At 49.8% G+C, this 17,551-nt stretch overlaps 2 protein-coding genes across 3 annotated transcripts; both read left to right on the top strand.

Moving 5' to 3' along the window:
- Nucleotides 1-6,320: 6,320 nt before the first annotated feature.
- On the top strand, nt 6,321-10,099 carry LOC127302737 (uncharacterized). 2 transcript variants are annotated; one of them, XM_051333277.2, is made up of 2 exons: nt 6,321-6,901; nt 9,694-10,099. In XM_051333277.2, the coding sequence occupies exon 1, from the start codon at nt 6,509-6,511 to the stop codon at nt 6,896-6,898; it is 390 nt and encodes a 129-aa protein (XP_051189237.1). In that variant the 5' UTR covers nt 6,321-6,508; the 3' UTR covers nt 6,899-6,901; nt 9,694-10,099. The 2 variants fall into 2 exon arrangements, with proteins under 2 accessions (XP_051189237.1, XP_051189238.1); XM_051333278.2 differs by lacking the exon at nt 9,694-10,099 and adding an exon at nt 8,500-8,804.
- A 226-nt stretch (nt 10,100-10,325) lies between these two features.
- On the top strand, nt 10,326-12,853 carry LOC127302736 (uncharacterized). Its single transcript, XM_051333275.2, has 5 exons — nt 10,326-10,486; nt 10,604-10,700; nt 11,672-11,750; nt 12,076-12,157; nt 12,534-12,853. The coding sequence occupies exons 1-5, from the start codon at nt 10,454-10,456 to the stop codon at nt 12,672-12,674; spliced, it is 432 nt and encodes a 143-aa protein (XP_051189235.1). The 5' UTR covers nt 10,326-10,453; the 3' UTR covers nt 12,675-12,853.
- Nucleotides 12,854-17,551: the final 4,698 nt, after the last annotated feature.

The following is a 17,551-nucleotide window of genomic DNA, read 5'->3' as shown; positions in this document are numbered from 1 at the left end:
GGTGAGGGAGTGGTCAGCGGAGGCGTACACGTTAGTGATGGAGAAGGATAGGTCAGTTGTGGTGGAGGACAGGGTGGTGGTGAGCGAGAAAAGGCGAGGAGTGCTAGAAGAAAGGGAAAACATGGCGGGATCCCAGGCAGTTAGAATCCCACCACGGCTGCCATCGGCGTCCCGAGTGGCAAACGAAGAGAGACGAGGGGTAAGGAAGGACCGAGTTTTGGAGTTATCAGTCCGAGCAAGTTTAGTTTCTTGGATGCAAGCGATGGAGGGGTTTGCAGCCTGAATAACATCACGAACAAGGGTGCATTTGTCGTCCTGGCCAAGCCCTTGGGCATTCCAGGAGAGCACAGACAGGTGTTTAAACATCGGACTATCCATTACAACAGCACATAACACCAGGGTACAACAAAGGGGACAGAGGATAGAACCGAGACACAGTCCAGCTAGGCGACTCCCAGCTAGGCCAACAGATAGAGATGACACGGATGACAGGTAGACCGGGGAAAGAGGACACACACAGGTGGCTAGCCCTTGCTAGCGAGCGGTACTGTTGGTTCCAGGGCTTGCTAGGCATCGACCACGGCGGGCACCTGGGCAGAGGGAATGGCAGCAGCGGCACGGAGATCGGCCACCGTCTTCGAGCTCATGGGCTTACGAACAGCGTCCAGGGCCTTGCTCTTCAGCACCTTGGCGCGCAGCTTCGGGGAGCAGCCGAAGAGGGAGTCACGTAGGCCGCGGCGTTTGATCGCGCGTGATTCGACCGTGACGTGCTCAGCCGCCTCCTTGCCGGCGAGGCGGGCGCTAAGGCGACGCGCAGCGCCCGCGCGGTCGCGACGTTTCTTCCCCTTGGCTTTCCGAGCGCTGCGCTCATCAGGAGCACAGTCGGAGGCACGGCCATCGTCTTCGTCCGGGGGAAGGGTGACACGGCCCACCGCGGCTGAGATATCCGCAACGTCCAAAGCACTCGCGTCGACCTCAGAGATAGAGATCCGCGAGCGGCGGGAGGAGACGACGGACCACGGAGAGCCAGGTTGAGTGGTCGAGTCCGCGCCCTCATCGGCCAGCAGGGGCTCAGGTGCTTTCTCCACCACCGGGGCAGAGGCAGCGAAGGGTGGGGCACCGTGGAGGCTGAGCAGCATAGCCAGCTGCCGGCCGCCGGTGGAGTTGTCGCGGCGCTCAGGCTGTGGCGCCGGGCCGAGGCGCCGCTGCATGGGCACGCCGAGGAAGGGGGTGGCCACGGATGTGCATGAACGGCGGCGGTGGTGGTGGCGGGAAGATGGGGATGTAGGCGCCGTTGGGTCCATAGGACTGAGCGCGTGGCCACGTGCGGATGAGGCGCACGGAGGCAACACGGCAGTCCCACGGGCCACCGATGGGCCAGATGTCGCAGGGGACGTCCCGAGTGTGGCGTAGGAGCAGCACGGCGCGCACCTCGGTCATGTCGTGGCCGGCCAGGGTAATGGGATCAATTTCCAGCACCTTGCCAAAGCCGCTGAACATGGCTGCGATGCCAGCCGGGTTGACGTGCTCGGCCTCGAAGCCAGTGGCGGAGATGAGCGCGCAGACGTGCGCCGAGTGGCGGACGCGGCCGTAGGTCTCCTCGGGGAACAGGTTGATGCGAGCCTCCTCATGGAAGAAGGGCTGCATGTCGATGGCGGAGTCGCGCTCCGCGCCGGAGTTGAAGCGCACGTAAACGGCGCCCACCGAGGATGGGACCACCTCAAAAGGGAGGTGGGAGGAGATGTCGGAGAGAGCCTCGCGCACGGCGAGGTTGACGTTGACGAAGGCGTTGGGTGGCTCGATGAGGACGACTGCCAGCCTCCTAGCTGCCTCCAGGTCACCGGGAGGCATGAAAACCTCCAAGGAGTCCAAGCGGTCGGACTCGCCAGCCAAAGAAGGGGAGCGTCTCCCGGAGGAGAGGGAGCTGCGAGCGGTGCCGTTGTCTCCGGACTCAGAAAGGGCACCGTCAGCGTTGTCTGCCTGGACGGCAGCGTCCGCCGATCCTTGAGCGCGGAGGGAGGGAATGGGTGGAGCAGGGTCTGGGTGTGGATGGCCGGACGGGCGCGTGGAGGGTGGTGGGGCATCTAGGGAGGCAGGGCGCGAGCTGTGGGGCGAGGTGGTGATGTCGCGGGAGGGGGGCGGCGATGGTGGGGTCCGCATGCAAAGGCAGGTGTGGCCGTGGTTCGGGCGATCTGTTGCGCCAGAGGAGCTAGACTCTCCCAGCTGGGCGGGGAAGGAGAGCTGCCGGGCAGGGAGGGACGGGGAGCCTCCCAGGGCGGAGGGGTATGGCGAGGCAGGCGGAGGTGAAGTGGCGCGGCTCGGTGGGGGAGAGAGGGGAGCGGATGGTTGAGCGATGGTGAGGCTGGGTCGAGGCATGGTGCAGGAGCGCACGCGGTGGCCGGAGGCGCCGCACCCGCGGCAGGTGATGGGATCTCTGCACTCGCGCACCGGGTGCTGTGGGGAGAGGCAGCGGAAGCACAGGCCGTCCCAGGATTGTAGAGGAAAGCGAGATGGAGAGGGTGCAGGTGGTGGAGCTGGGGTAGAGGGAAGAAGGAGAGCCTCTCGGTAGGTTTTAGGGCTAGCGGTGGATGGATCAGTGAATGCGGTAGGCGGGGCAGCGAGGCCCGGAGAGGAAGGCTCGTGGTTGCCAGGCATGGCGCATTCAAGCGGAAGGGGCGCAGACAGGGAATTGTCCCAGGGTGCAGAGACAACCAAGGGCATTACCATGCTGTTCGGTGCGGGAAAACGGGGAGCAGCAGCGGGAGTGGGCAGAGGGAGCAGACCAGGCGCGTCAGTTTGTACTGGGACGGACCAACGGCGCGCCGAAAGCTGCCGCTTGGAGTTATGCGCAGTTAAGGCGGGTGGTTGGCGGGCTGGCAGCGGAGCGGCTTCTCTCTCACGCGCTAGGGCAGCAGCGGCCCGCGCGTCCGCCATGGACAGGTGAAGGCGGAGCTTAATCGAGCCCAAACGATTGGAACCAACAGCAGCAAGGTACCGCGCGACGGCAGGGCTAGCCACCTGGGTGAAGAAGACGTCGTCTTCTACTAAGGAGACCGCTAGCGACTCAGGTGGAGCACAGAAGAAGTAGTTAAGGAGCTGTTGAACCAGGGCGGAGGAGAAGGAGGCGGAGGAGAAGGGAGGTGTGATCCAGAGTTCGCCAGGGGAGCTGGCATGGGGGAAGGAGAGAGGCAGGAAGGAGACGAGGGAGTGGAAGTGAGCAAGGACGAAGGACTGGAAAGCTTCACCTGGACGCGCGACCGGGATGACCTTGGGCTGGCCATGGGCACCATTGCGGCAGAGGGCGCGAGCTTCGGCTTGGTCGCTGGACTTGGGTGGGTTCTGGGGTGCTGGGTGGTTGGTGGTTTGGTGTGTGGCGGCTGTGGATGCAGGGGGGCGGCGGCGGCGCTGTGGTGCCGACGGCGGGCGGGTCGCCCAGCGAGTCGCCCTGCGAGCCGCGCGAGCCCATCGGATTCAATTCTCTTGGAACTTTTGTATCGTTTTAGGAGAATGTAAGGATGTCCTCACCATCCGTGTCCTTGTCAAACTAAAACAAGTATATGCACAAGTTACATATGCACAAAATACGTAAAAGTACAAGTTCTCTTATCTCCTTGTACACACCAATAACAATTTAACATGTTTCTCCTCGATACACTAAGAGTCTATAGCATGACCACCTCTAACACAATACTAACAAACATCAAAGTGCTGAAATGAACCATGATAACATTTCCAGCCGTGATGCTGCATCGGAGCAAGGACATATCGGGACATGACGCTGATGAGTTTAATCCCATGAGGGTTGAGAAAGGCACCTCGAGGGCTGCCAAGGATAGACATGTGTTGTTAGCAATCTCACATGGGCCGCGCTCGTGCATTGAGAGGAACTATGCCATGACCTAAATGCAGACCGTGATGTCGATGATCCTTGGAAGGTTGACTTCTCCCTCTCTTTCCAATATGTTCACATGCCCACCAACTTCATCACACTAGTGCCTAGGTATGGGCTCCCTCTTATCGTGTGCAACGTGGAGGACGACGAAAAGGTCAACATGTGATACCTTGATAAAATATGTCGATTTTAAGAAAAATGATACTAGTATCTATGTTCTGTAAAATAGGCAAACTAGTACACTATATGAATCTGTGATTTTGGAAGGTGTCACATAAGTAAATAAAACTGAATCCTACTAGTTGTGTATGTAGTTGCAAGCTTTGTACATTTAGGGGATGTTATTCCACGGGTTGCAACACATTGTCTTCAAGTATCCTTGAGAGAGGAAAGATCATTCTACCTGCTTCCCTCTCTCTCTCCTATCTACGGTAGCTTGAGAGCTTTCTCAAGAGCTTCGGGCCGAACCTTGGTTGCTCCCGCTGGCGCTGCTAGTTGGAGTTGGCCAAGGGGAGGCACCGGCCATGGTCCGGTGTACAATAGGTCTAGGTAGTGTCCCCCAATGGCGTCTGGGAGTAGGGCGCAAGATCTCTCCGACTGGATATGGTGCATCCTAGTTCTTATATTCACTTATGCCTAGCTCTGGTGGCGGGAGCTAGCGTAGGCGGAGGAGATGAAGCTCGGGATCTCCCCCAATAAGGTCGTGTTGAGATTATCCGTCCCTGCCACTACTAGGAAAAGGACTATCGTCGACGCACCAAAATCGGCTACCATCGGCACACAAGCGTCTAGGATCGTGCGTCAGCGTTAACATTTTCCATAATTAAAAAAAGCCTGATCTAGATCTAGATCGAGATCTGTTCATCACCGTGGAGATGCTCCCCTATGGTCGTGGTCGTGGTCGCTGCCTTGTTCGTCACCGTGGCCGGGTGGAGTAGCTCGCTGGAGGAAGGTCGAGGAGGTGGTCGCAGGAGGCATCCATGGCCAGAGGTAGGTCGAAGAGGTGGTCACCAGAGGCATTGATGGTCGGAGGTAGGTCGAGGAGATGGTTGCCTGAGGAAGTAGCTTGAGAAGGTGGTGGCCGGAGGGGGGAGAGGAAGGAGGGGGGAGAAGGTGGAGAGGAGGAGGAAGAGAAAGAGGAAGAGAGAGGAAAAGGAGGAAGATGAAGATAGGAAGAGGGGAGAGTGAAGAGGGAAGAGGAAAGAGGGTGGTGCACCGGCTGGTTATCACTATATAGAATATGTTACCACCGGCACGCCAAAATATAGCCGTGCGCCGGTGGTAAGGGGGTGGGGCATATCTCTGCCTTGGTCGTGACCTACGTGACCCTTACCCCCGGCGTATAAAAAATTTGGTACGCCGGCGGTATTTGGGCATCACCGGCACCCCTAAATTTGGTGCGCCGGTGGTACTTCGGCATCACCAACACCCCTAACTTTGGTGCACCAACGACAAATAGCATCGGCATGCTTTTTTTTGCGCGTCGACGGTAACATGGGCCTATGGCTATTTTCCTAGTAGTGTGCGTTTGGATGCAACGAGCGGCAGTTGCTGATGGATTCCTCTTGCAAGCTTACATGGATGAAGAAGATGGAGAGGGAGGATCTTGATGCAAGCTCCTTCAATAAGCGTTTATGCCTCCACATCGACAAACATTTGGTTCTTGATCTTCCTTTGTCGACCTTGATAGCGACAGAGAGGAGGAGGAATCCCTGCTAACTAGCGATGGTGGATGTCCAGGAAACCTGCCAGGACGAGGTCACAATTCTAGGCATTATACGATGATTTCCAAGTGGTGGCTATGTTTGGCCACTTCTATCTCAGACCATGGGGATTACATTGCCATGCTTGGCCACTTTGGCTCAAGCTTGTTCTTCCTCCGTACAAGGGGGATCTTCTACTGATTTGAAGCAAAAATCGACGTCGCTGATGACCCAAGTGGTATTGTTCCTGGTGCCAACAGGGACAACTGCATTTAGAGGTGGATCTTCGGCGGAGTAGTTGGTGGATTGGATTTCTTTTATGCAATTGTTTGTAGGGTGCTTTGTGTAAAAGTTGTGGTTCTAGTTGTAATTATCGTTTCTTCTGAGGTCCCTGTGAATGTGTCAAGTGAGATCCTAAATTTCACCGGTACTGCATTTTGCTTTTCCTGTAAATTTAACATTGAAGACAAAATACACTCTATAATGAAATCTCGCTTTTCCTGTAAATTTAACATTAAAGACAAAATACACTCTATAATGAAATCTCGGTGGAATTTCACCTTGACAAAGTAACCGCCAGGCTACGTAGAATCGGTCCCTCGGGCCTTTCCCATCCGAGTTCATGTATCCTTGAGAAAAAAAGCTGGTTGGATTGCGCAAACTCAGTCGTGAAAGCGTATTTCGTGATGTACACGTACCCTGTGCCGTGTCCGAGCATAGCCTGGTTCTCCAAGAAAGAAAAAGAAGAGGCCACGCACGCACTCGGATCCACGTCTCTTTTATCCGCCGCCGATCCGCCGCACCGCCCGACCAAAACCCTAGCCCGCCGCACCGCCGCCGCCGCCGCCGCGAAATCTTAAACCCGCACAGCAGCGCGCCTCCTCGCACCCCAGCCTCGCCGGCGGCGGCAGCCATGGCGTTCACCGCCCGCATGAAGGACCTCGGGAGGAAGTACGGCAAGGTGGCCCTCGGCGTCCACCTCTCCGTCTCCGCCGCCACCGCCACGGGCCTCTACGTCGCCATCAACAACAACGTCGACGTCGACGCCGTCTTCCGCAAGATCGGCATCTCCACCGGCGTCTCCACCGGGGACGAGGCCCCGCCCTCCGCCGACGGCCAGGCGCCGGCGCCCACGCGCAACCGGACCGGGGAGCTCGTGGCTTCAAGCGGCGGCACGCTCGCGCTCGCCCTCCTCTGCAACAAGGCCCTCATCCCCGTCAGGATCCCCATCACCATCGCGCTCACGCCGCCCATCGCCAGGCTCCTCGCCCGCTGGAAGCTCGTCAAGAGCCTCAAGACCTGACCTGTGAGCCCATCATTGACTTCGATATTCCCCTCTACGAGTTCACCGTCGCCTAGCTGGAATCTACGCCCCTGCTGTACGGTTGATTTAGTTGTGAGAGATTCTGTGAATCATAGTACAGTTTTTTGATATCAGTAACTTTGCAATGGAATTGGGAAGCTTCTGTCTTTGTGTTATTTTCTCTTTTTTCGGATGTATTTTCGAACTGAAATTCACTTCACTTCGAACGACCTCACAGTATGTTATAAAACAATTGAATTCTGAACACCTGTGTCAATGCATCAGAAGGTATAACATAATTTGATATTTGATTATCATAGTACGATTGATTTAGCTATTAATTTAGTTGTGAGGGATTCTGTGAATTGGAGTATTGTTGGGATTGGTATCTTTGCAATGGAATCAGTAAGCTCTTTCTCAATTTGAAGATACTTTTTTTTTCATTTGTATACTCAGCGTTTGAACAAACTACAGTGCTTTGGGTATCTATTTGTCTTGATGTTATATTCTTTATTTTTGTTGTAGATTTTCGAACAGAAATCACTTACCATTGAACAGCCTCACTGTATAATACCATGTCAATGCATAAGAAGTTATAATAGAATCTGAATCGCCCTGCAGCTTTCTTTTGAGCGTAACTATCGGAATACCAAGCAACAAATTCTAAACCTTCTAGGTGCATATGAGGGGCTATCCAACATTAGTGTTCTTAACCTTTCTCCATAAATAACTTTATTTTTCAATCTAGGCATAGCAGGTTCAGTAACTTAGTGTGTTAGTGTTAATACCATTAAAATGTTTTGTCAAAGGAGCTTTACATTGCCATTTTCTTTAACGAAACTGGAGTAAAGTACAGAAGTTCACTGGAAACACAATCATCTTTGTGAGCTAAATTGAGACACCCTCGGATTTAACCACTGTCCAGATGCCTGAAAACTGGAGCCCAACCATGGCGTTGAACGAACCTTCTTAAAATAGTCATGTTATGCCTGTTTTAGTGATTTATCAAAATATAATGTCATGGCATTTTCATATCAGGGCTTCTCCAACATATCTTCCTCTTAATATTATCTATCTTTGTTTGAGCCCTGTTATGGTTTAGTGTTCTTGAGCTCCCTTCGTGTTATATGCAATATTTTGTTTTCAAGCTAGGCATAGTGTGTTCAGCAACCAAGTATGTTGAGTTATGTGTAAAGTACTTTTTTAATCAAATGAGCTTTACACTAGCAGTCTATCATTCTCTACAAAATAACTGGAGTATGGTACAGAAGTTCAACAGAAACGTAATCGTCTTTGTGAGCCATGTTGAAACACCCTCAGGTTCAACCACTGTCCAGATGCCTGACAACCGGAGCCCAACCATGGTGTCCAAACACTTCAAATTACCAAACTGTACCTGTTCTAGTAAATTATATCAAATTATAGTGTCATGGACATATATGTTCAGCACATTGAACAGCTATTCCACACAGACTGCCATATGCTGCTTTATAATGCCATGGACATATATGTTCCGTATATTATTCCACAGACACTGTATATGTATCTTGCTCTGCTTGGTGCTTGTACTCATCAGAAATTCATAATACTTGTTCTTATAGGTGTTCATCGCAACTCACAAGTGCTCTGGGAGATTGCTGCATCTAGGATTCTTCCACCTTCCAGGGCATGCTGCGATAAGGCAACACTGTAAATTACTCCAATCTGCATTTTTTGGCGTCGGCGCGCTTGTCTGAAATTTTATCAGGTAGCCGATGGATGCACTTGCAACAAAAGTTCACACGCAGGAACTCCTTTTGTCCTTTGAACTCAAAGGCAGCAGCACCTCATTATCTGATTTTGTAATATGTTGGGGCAGAATAAGCACTATGATGATGAATGCAAGGACCAGTAGATTTATTTGTCAGGCTTATGATCTCGTGTTCTATATTGATCTATGCTCTTGGTTTGTGATGACGTAAATGTACTTCATGTACAACTCGAGTTTGCTCAGTGCTATGGTTTGTGATGATATGACCTGTTCACTATTTTATACACATTATCTGGTGGTGAAACCTTTTTTTCTTGAGGGAATTATCTGGTGGTGAAACTTGTGTACTGAAAAATGCAAGTACTCGTACTGAATATATAGCTGTAGTGGAGCTAGACAGATTGCATCAAGATTAGTGCGTCTCGGACCAGACGTTTGTGTTGGCCCTCCGATCCCACTAGTATAGGCCTCGTCTCCTTCCCCCACACCTTCCAGCAAACCAGCCGGGAACAGCCTCCGTCAATCCGCCGCGCGCCTCCGTCTCAGCGGTCGCCGCGTCAACGGGAGGCCGGCAGCGCCGTCCCCGACCAGCTCGTGCGGCGGAAACATGATCGTCTGCGTCGCCGTCGTCGGCCACCAGGTCAGAACCGTCCCTTCTCCCCCAGCTCGCACGCTTCAGATCGCAAAATCCGATCTTGTCCCCTCGTCGGCGCCGGCGAGAGTAAAGCTCTGATCTCCTCTCTCTGTCCTATGCCACTCGATGCAGAACAACCCTCTGTACCTGCCTGACAACCGGAGCCCAACCATGATGTCCAAACACTTCAAATTATCAAACTGTACCTGTTTTAGTAAATTATATCAAATTATAATGTCATGGACATATATGTTGAGCACATTGAACAGCTATTACACACAGACTGCCATATGCTGCTTTATAATGTCATGGACATATATGCTCCGTACATTATTCCACAGATACTGTATATGTATCTTGCTCTGCTTGGTGCTTGTACTCATCAGAAATTCATAATACTTATTCTTATAGGTGTTCGTTGCAAGTGCTCTGGGAGATTGCTGCATCCAAGATTCTTCCACCTTCCAGGGCATCCTGCGATAAGAGGCAACACTGTAAATTACTCCAATCTGCCTTTTTGGTGTCGGCGCGCTTGTCTGAATTTTATCAGGTAGCCGATGGATGCACTTGCAACAAAGTTTCACACGCAGGAACTCCTTTTGTCCTCTGAACTCATGGCAGCAGCACCTCATCATCTGATTTTGTAACATCTACAAATATGTTGAGGACAAAATAAGCACTACGATGATGAATGCAAGAACCAGTAGATTTATTTGTTAGGCCTGTGATCTCATGTTCTGTTGATCTATGTTTTTGGTTTGTGATGACATAAATGTACTTCATGTACAGCTTGGGTTTGCTCAATGCTACGGTTTGTGATGATATGACCTCTTCACTATTTTATACACATTATCTGGTGTTGAAACCTTCTTTTCTTGAGGGAATTATCTGGTGGTGAAACTTGTGCACTGAAAAATGCAAGTACTCGTACTGAATATTATAGCTGTAAAGTGGAGCTAGACAGACTGCATCAAGATTCGTGCGTCTCGGACCAGAGGTTTCTGTTGGCCCTCCGATCCCACTAGTATAGGCCTCGTCTCCTTCCCCCACACCTTCCAGCAAACCAGCCGGGAACAGCCTCCGTCGATCCGCCGCGCGCCTCCGTCTCAGCAATCACCGCGTCAACGGCAGGCCGGCAGCGCCGTCCCCGACCAGCTCGCCCGGCGGAAACATGATCGTCTGCGTCGCCGTCGTCGGCCACCAGGTCAGAACCGTCCCTTCTCCCCCAGCTCAGATCGCAAAATCCGATCTTGTCTCCTCGTCGGCGCCGGCGAGAGTAAAGCTCTAATCTCCTCTCTCTGTCCTACGCCGCTCGATGCAGAACAACCCGCTGTACCTGCAGAGCTTCACGGAGGCGGACGACGCCCTCAAGCTCCACCACGTCGTCCACTGCTCCCTCGATGTCATCGACGAGCGAGGTAGGCGCCTTACCATCGTGATCCAGATCCATCTGTTAGTTCAGGTCAAATGCACTCCAAATTCGGCTCACCTCCTGCCAAATCCTTGGCTGAGGCATCGGAATCTAGTTTGTAATTGTCAAATTGGGTGTTGATTGTATCTCACATTCGACAAGTGATCCACGTTGGGTAAAAAAGAGCAGTTGCATGGCTCTCTATGAATGCGAAAATTGCAATTAACTTTGGTACTCTTGCTTTGCATAGTTTTCGATGTGCATAGAGCCGTAAGAGTTCCTGATAACTGATAACTCTGGTGGTTGCATCGATCTCACTAGCTAAACTTTATTTAAATGCACCGGAGATAGCTAAAATTTGGCTCACTAGTAAAAAGCAGTTTCAAATTCCATGGATATAAATCGAAAAAGTGCAATTATCTTCCGCACTCTTGCTTTGATTAGTTTTATTCAGGCTTTGCTTTCGATAGCTTTCGATGTGCATACACCCGTAGGTGTTCCATATGGGTCCTGATAATTGTGTGGCTGCATCACTAGACTTAATTCAAGTGCCCTGGAGATACCTCAACTCTGACTCATCTTTTGTCAAATCTTGGTCATTGAAATCTGGTTTGTAAAATTCAATGGATGTTGATTATACCATGTCAGATTATACAAGTGACACCCCTTGTGTAAAAAGGAGCAGCTTCAAATTTGATGGTTACAAATGCAAAAATTGAATCAACTTAGGTGCCTTTGCGTTGCAAAGCTTTAAGCGTGCATAGGAATGTAGTTATTCCAGATCAGTCCTGGATTGCTGATAAGTTTGGTGGTTGCATCCATCTCATTAGAGTTGTCAAGAATTTGATTCACGTGGTTGTTTGTCTGATTATTTAGAGTAAAGCCATCAAAATTTCGTACAAGTCATATTCCTAATATTGTTTGTGGATCCCTTGTGTTGGCTATCTTACTTTTTTATCGTATACATTCCGCTGACAGTAAACAATCCTAAAAGGAGCGCACCTACACTGAATGAGACATTCTTGGGTCTTCTATATCCGACTGAGAACTACAAAGTGTAAGTCCCTTCACAGTTTTGCTTATCACCTAGTATTTCATTTACTGTCTGTCTGTTTCCAGCTTTAACCGAAGTTTCAAAGTTCATTTACTGGTTTTTACAGAGTCCCATAAGTTGTTTTAAATCATAAAGAACTAAAGTTGCTTTCTAAATTCTGAAAGGTGATATTAGATCTTGCAGAATATTATTGTTTTGTCAAGTGAGAATAAACTTCAGTAGTTACGAATAGATTCTTAACTGTGCCAGTTATTTTTAAATATTTCTCCTCACTGCTAAGTTATTATTAGTGCTGGAAGCACTTACTATGACAATCTATCATATGTAGGTACGGCTATTTGACAAACACAAAGGTCAAATTTTTAATGGTCACAACCGATCTTGACGTGAAAGATGCAGATGCCCGAAATGTAAGCTCTTCGACTGTTTATTATTTTTTAGTAAAGTTGCAAGATAAGTATATCTCTTGTTCCATTGGATATGAAAGATCAAGTGCTGAGATATTTTGTTAGAATATGCTGTTCTGTTTCTTGAGTCTTGACTGCTCAGATGAGTTTGCTGGTCATGCCAAGTCATAGCTTACTATGTGGAAAGTGTTATTTTTTTCTCAGTCCAGTTTCTGAATAAGTCAGACCCACAAGATCCCGGTGATATGTGTATAGCTGCATATTGAAATGATACTCTTAAACACGAACTCTTTCTGTGTGAACAAATTATGTGTAGCTCATAGTTTGCTTTGCTTTGCCAAAAATAGAGAACATTCTCACGGTCATCTCGCCATCTCAGTTTTTCAGGAAGTTCCATGCCGCATACGTGGACGCAGTCTCGAACCCCTTCCATGTCCCCGGGAAGAAGATCGCCTCGAGAAGCTTTGGCGCAAGAGTAAGCACCATCGTGAAATCCTTTGGTTCAGGGACAACCGGTTGAACACTGCATCTGAACCACCGCGTGATCAACCATTGTGCGCATTTCCCCCCTTACCCAAGCAAGTTATCCATTCTGTACCGTGTGTATGTTGAACTGGATGCTAGTTTGATATTCAAGGAAGAATATATGGCTGTTTGTTGTTATTGATCAAAGATTGTGCCTTGCTTTTTCTTCCTTCAGTTCAGTGCACTTGTTCCCCACTCTGTGGTGGTACTTCCATCATCTTTTTTTTTTTTGAAACGGAGGCAAAAGCTTTGCCTCATCCATTAATTAAGAAGAAAGTGCCCAATTTTTAGGAGAAAATTGGGCGAAAACCAACAACACACACTGGACACCCCGGCCAACCTGGCTACCCACACGGAGCACACACGCCATCGAGAAGAAAAGCCATCGAAGAGGATGTCATCGAGCGTCATCATCGTCACTCCTCCACGAGCCAGCGATTCCGACTTCACCTTAGACGACCGTCACCGAGACCCTCGCCGCGAACGACAATGGAGCCAATGTGAGCCTATGCCAAACAGTCGACCCCCAAACACGTCGAGGAGGAGGCAGCTCCGACTTCAACCGTGACCTTCATAGGAGAGAGTTGCACGCCTTGCACCGACGCAAGCACCAATCAAGTGGCATCGTTGCCACAAGTCGCCTCGCAGCTCCGACTTCACCATCACGGCAGGGGTGACGAAGGACATGCCGCAACTCCGATCCGCTCACCAATGTCATCGTTGCCACGCAGCCCACTACGCCGACACCAACCATCGTCCACGGGTCCCTCCGACCAAAGCAGCTCCAAATCGATGCCCTCAAGAGGGAAGACGACACAAGAGCGCCGCCATCGACCGATCACGGCGGATCTAGGGATTACTCCGGAGCTTTTCCAGACAGGATGACAAAATATCACCTCGGCGAAGCCTTCAAGAAGGAAGCGGCGCCGGCCGTCGCCATCGCCGGCCTCGGCCGGCTGCGGCCGGCCGACCACCGAGGACAAGGCATTAGCCCGGAGCATATCACGCCATCCTGCTTCATGCTTACGGCCGGACCACCTCCTTTCGTCAACCACCATCACCACCACGGTCGCCACACCCGCCCACCTGGGCTGCACCGCCGGCCGACCTCCGGCGCCCGGCGAAGACCACCACCACGAGCTCCTCCGCGCCACACCAACACGCCCACAGGAGGGCCGCCACCGGCCGTGCCACCACCTGGCCCACGAACGTCGGCGAGCTCCTGCAGGCGGGAAACGCCCGGCCACGGAACTCCTCGCAGCCCGCCCGAGCCCGACCTCCGCCCGCGCCACCACGGCCGGAGAAGCCGGCGAGCGGCCGCCGCCACCACCTTGACCCGCCGCGCGGCCCTCGCCGGCCGGATCGGGCCCGCTCCGCCGCCGGCGCCACCGGATGCGCCACGGCCGCGCCGCCGCGCCCGGCCCGCGAGGCCGCCGCCACTGCGGCTGCGCGGTGCCGTCCAAACGGCCGCCGCGACGAACGCCCGCCACCAATCGCCGGGGCCGCCGCCACGGCGTCAGGCTCCGCCGCACGCCGCGACCGGAGGACCCCCGCCGCCCTTTGGGAACGGGGCCCGCCGCCACCGCGGCAAGGGCCGGCGGCAGGGAGGAGGGGCGGAGAGGCCGGCGGCGGGGGGCGCTAGGGTTTCCCCCGAGCCGCCAAAGGAGGGCGACGCGGGGGGCTGTTTTGTTCTTACTTCCATCATCTGATCTGCTTGTGTTCTGCACTCCTGGTCCTGTGGGCCCCACTCCCGTTTCCTCATCGTAGCTGCAGATAGCAATGGCTCTTTTTTCACTTGCCGGAGCAAGTTCAGTGAGTGGCAGGGCAGAGTTTCCCTGCCCATGCACCGGCCAGTTAATACTGATTTGGTGCTGGCTCCTCTGCCTGTCATCATCAGGTGATGGAGCCGACAAGAATTTCCATGCACCTAGAATCTAGAGCCCACTGGCTGTTCTTTTCGTGGAGCAAGAAAAAAACTACTCCATATATTTGTGAGTCTGGCTTAGACCTGACCCGATCTTGGTCAGACTAGTCAGCCAGCCAAACAATTCCGAAACGATTTTCAAAACAAAACCAGACAGGCCCAGTATTATCCTAATTTAACATATGGAATACTAGTAATAGTAATAACCAAAACAGAGGTTGTATTTTACTAGTGACAACCACTGTGACGTTTACGAGTGCGTGACCTTGGGCTTTCTCCATCACGGCAGGAACAGAACCTGCAGAGTGGCAAGGCGATGCATGCACCTTGGCGTGACAAGTAACAATGCGCATTTCATACAGTACCGTGACCGGCGAGAACCGTGGGTGGCTGCTGCAAGGATCAAAGACAGGTAGCATCCGAGATGCCTTTGTGTAGTGACCAATAATGACACGATAGTTCACGGCTGACCCGGCTCCCGTTGTGCCGACACGGCTCCTAGCTAGTACGTACAGTTAAGCCATGCGATCACCCATCCACTGCGCCCTGAACTTTTTACCAGACGAGAGCCTTTTGGTTCTAAAACCCTTGGATTATAATTGACATGGTATTCTTATTTTGTAGCATTTCGAATCCTACCGAACCAAATAGGTCGTATATAAGAGAAATTCCAAAGGAATGGAATTCTCCAAAATTCTGATAAAATTTCTTTGAAACAAAAAGAACATGTATGCTATAAATCATTTAGCTACGTACATTCTCTCTTCCTATCCAAACCATGCCGTGGGAAAAATAATTACCCATTGTGTCTTTTGAAACCGACACTCTAAGGTGGGATAGACGACATGATCCATGCGGAATTGGACGAACGGTGCAATCTCAGATAAATTTATCTCTTTTGACCGAGAGAGATAGGCTATCCTATTCATGTGAATGATTGTGCAAGGTTATTATTTTAGCATTTTCACAACATGTTTCTACATAACTAATTAACTACATATGAACCATACTACTATACCCGTAGTTTTTGAGTTACTATTTCCTAGAACGAAATGTCTTTTCGAAAAGCACTAGGAGTTCCTTGGTGACTAGTGGCCACCATAACAAGTAGTGCTAGAGCAAGATGAGAAGAACATTGGGTTAGCTATATTTTATTGGTGTAATATTTAATATTGAGCGATGCCACATAATAAAATAATGAAGGATTCGATGAATTTCAACACAATATACCCACTTTGCCCGGCTCCAACGAGATGCCCACACGCGTTTGCCAAGATACCTTCTTGCACCATGCTGCTTGGCCGCTTGCGTTTCTCTCTGTTCAGAAGCAAAGTCTTGGAAAGCTTATAGTTTGTTAGATGGATATTAGAGTATCATTCTTACCATCCAAAAAAGCTTACGTTATATAATTTATGTCGATCCAAATGCGTTACATGATCCCCTACAAAACAAATGATTTACCTTTTTCTGTTTGAATTCTACGGTGGAGAAAACACCGTGCTAGAGTGGTTTCCTTCATCTCCATGACACGCTTCTTGGTTGCTATCTACTATTCCACGTGTACCTTCCTTTTTACGACCAACCAAATCTTCAAATCTGTGTCACTTTTGTCTCCAACCTCCCCATACAATGATCATGAACTGAAATATTGTGGCGTGTGGGAAACACGCATCAAAGTTGTAGCATCGAGAAAATGCATACCACCCCGTTTATCTTCTACAATAATAGTCATATTTCTTTGTTTCCATCAATGTTAGAGAACATTGCACACTATAGTAGTATATACAATTTTTTTATAGAAAGATTTCACTAAATATATAGCCCAAAAGTCATGGAATATTTATACACTCGTCAATTTTAAAAAGTTATGAAACCCAATAATAGTCATATTTGTTTGTTTCCAATTGTTAGAGAAAGTTGTACACTATAGTTTGTACAATTTTGTAGTGATAGAAAAATTCCATGAAATATTTAACCAAAAAGTTATGGAAAATTGACACACATTAATTTTGATAATATCACACTAAAATAAAGAACTCTTCCCTCATTCTGGATTTCCCAAAAACATCTAAGTCAAATCACTTATGCACCGACCTTGCTAAGATTATGTTGCATGATCAATTTGTTGTAAGAAAGTGCCACAAGAAAGCTGAACTAGCAACAAAGCTTGCTTACATTATGAAAAAATCTAAAAATAATGTTAGACTAACCGTAAAGAATTAAATCCATACCCCTCATGATTTTTTCATCCAAATTATGCCATTTTCCATCAGTAACTACAAAAAAGAGAAATAGCAACATGATTTCCATGAGAAATATTATATATGAATCCCAGTAGTGATACAAAAGGCTTGAATCTCATTATTTTCCTGATGAACCTTCTATCTGTAGTCCATGTTAATCACTCCGCTTTTCCTAATACTTTTCCAAAAGGGCGACATTGCATCAGATTTTTTTTGGGTCATTAGGCTCATATGTATTTGTATTATAATGATATTCCTTCTACATATTCTAACATAATCTAAAATAATCCAGCAAGCAAGTAAACATAGATTGAACTCCTAGTCCTGCATATTACGTTTGTTCTGACAAGATAACCCCTAGTTTGGCAAATGACACTTATAGGAAGAAATCTCATAGTAAATCTCAATTCTCAAAGATATGTTCTCTCTCTTGCTGGCCATGTTACCAAACACATAACTATCGGTAGAACTCTACTCCATTTCTTTCTTTATTTTTCTCCCCCACTATGGCTAGAATCTGCGTTTGCAAACCACAAGTTATCAAATCAAGCTAAGTATGTTGTTAACTAAAAGCCCACTCACCATGAGTCCATGACCAGCTTCGGCGCTTCGCAGATAGATCTAGCATCTCGATCATCCTCCTTCCTACGTACATCGATCACATTGTGTGGGTGGTGCTGAGAATTAACATGCATTCGTCGTCGG

Source organism: Lolium perenne, chromosome 5, assembly GCF_019359855.2.
Source record: "Lolium perenne isolate Kyuss_39 chromosome 5, Kyuss_2.0, whole genome shotgun sequence".
Lineage (NCBI taxonomy): Eukaryota > Viridiplantae > Streptophyta > Magnoliopsida > Poales > Poaceae > Lolium > Lolium perenne.
The sequence above is the reverse complement of the archived record's forward strand: the minus strand, read 5'-3'. Positions and strand labels throughout refer to the sequence as shown.

Excerpts from the sequence above, each read along its gene's own strand:
- LOC127302737 (XM_051333277.2), top strand. The coding sequence starts at position 6,509 with ATGGCGTTCACCGCCCGCATGAAGGACCTCGGGAGGAAGTACGGCAAG.
- LOC127302736 (XM_051333275.2), top strand. The coding sequence starts at position 10,454 with ATGATCGTCTGCGTCGCCGTCGTCGGCCACCAG. Across the intron at positions 10,487-10,603 it reads TCGCCGTCGTCGGCCACCAG|AACAACCCGCTGTACCTGCA; the intron begins GTCAGAACCGTC and ends CGCTCGATGCAG. Across the intron at positions 12,158-12,533 it reads AAGATGCAGATGCCCGAAAT|TTTTTCAGGAAGTTCCATGC; the intron begins GTAAGCTCTTCG and ends TCGCCATCTCAG.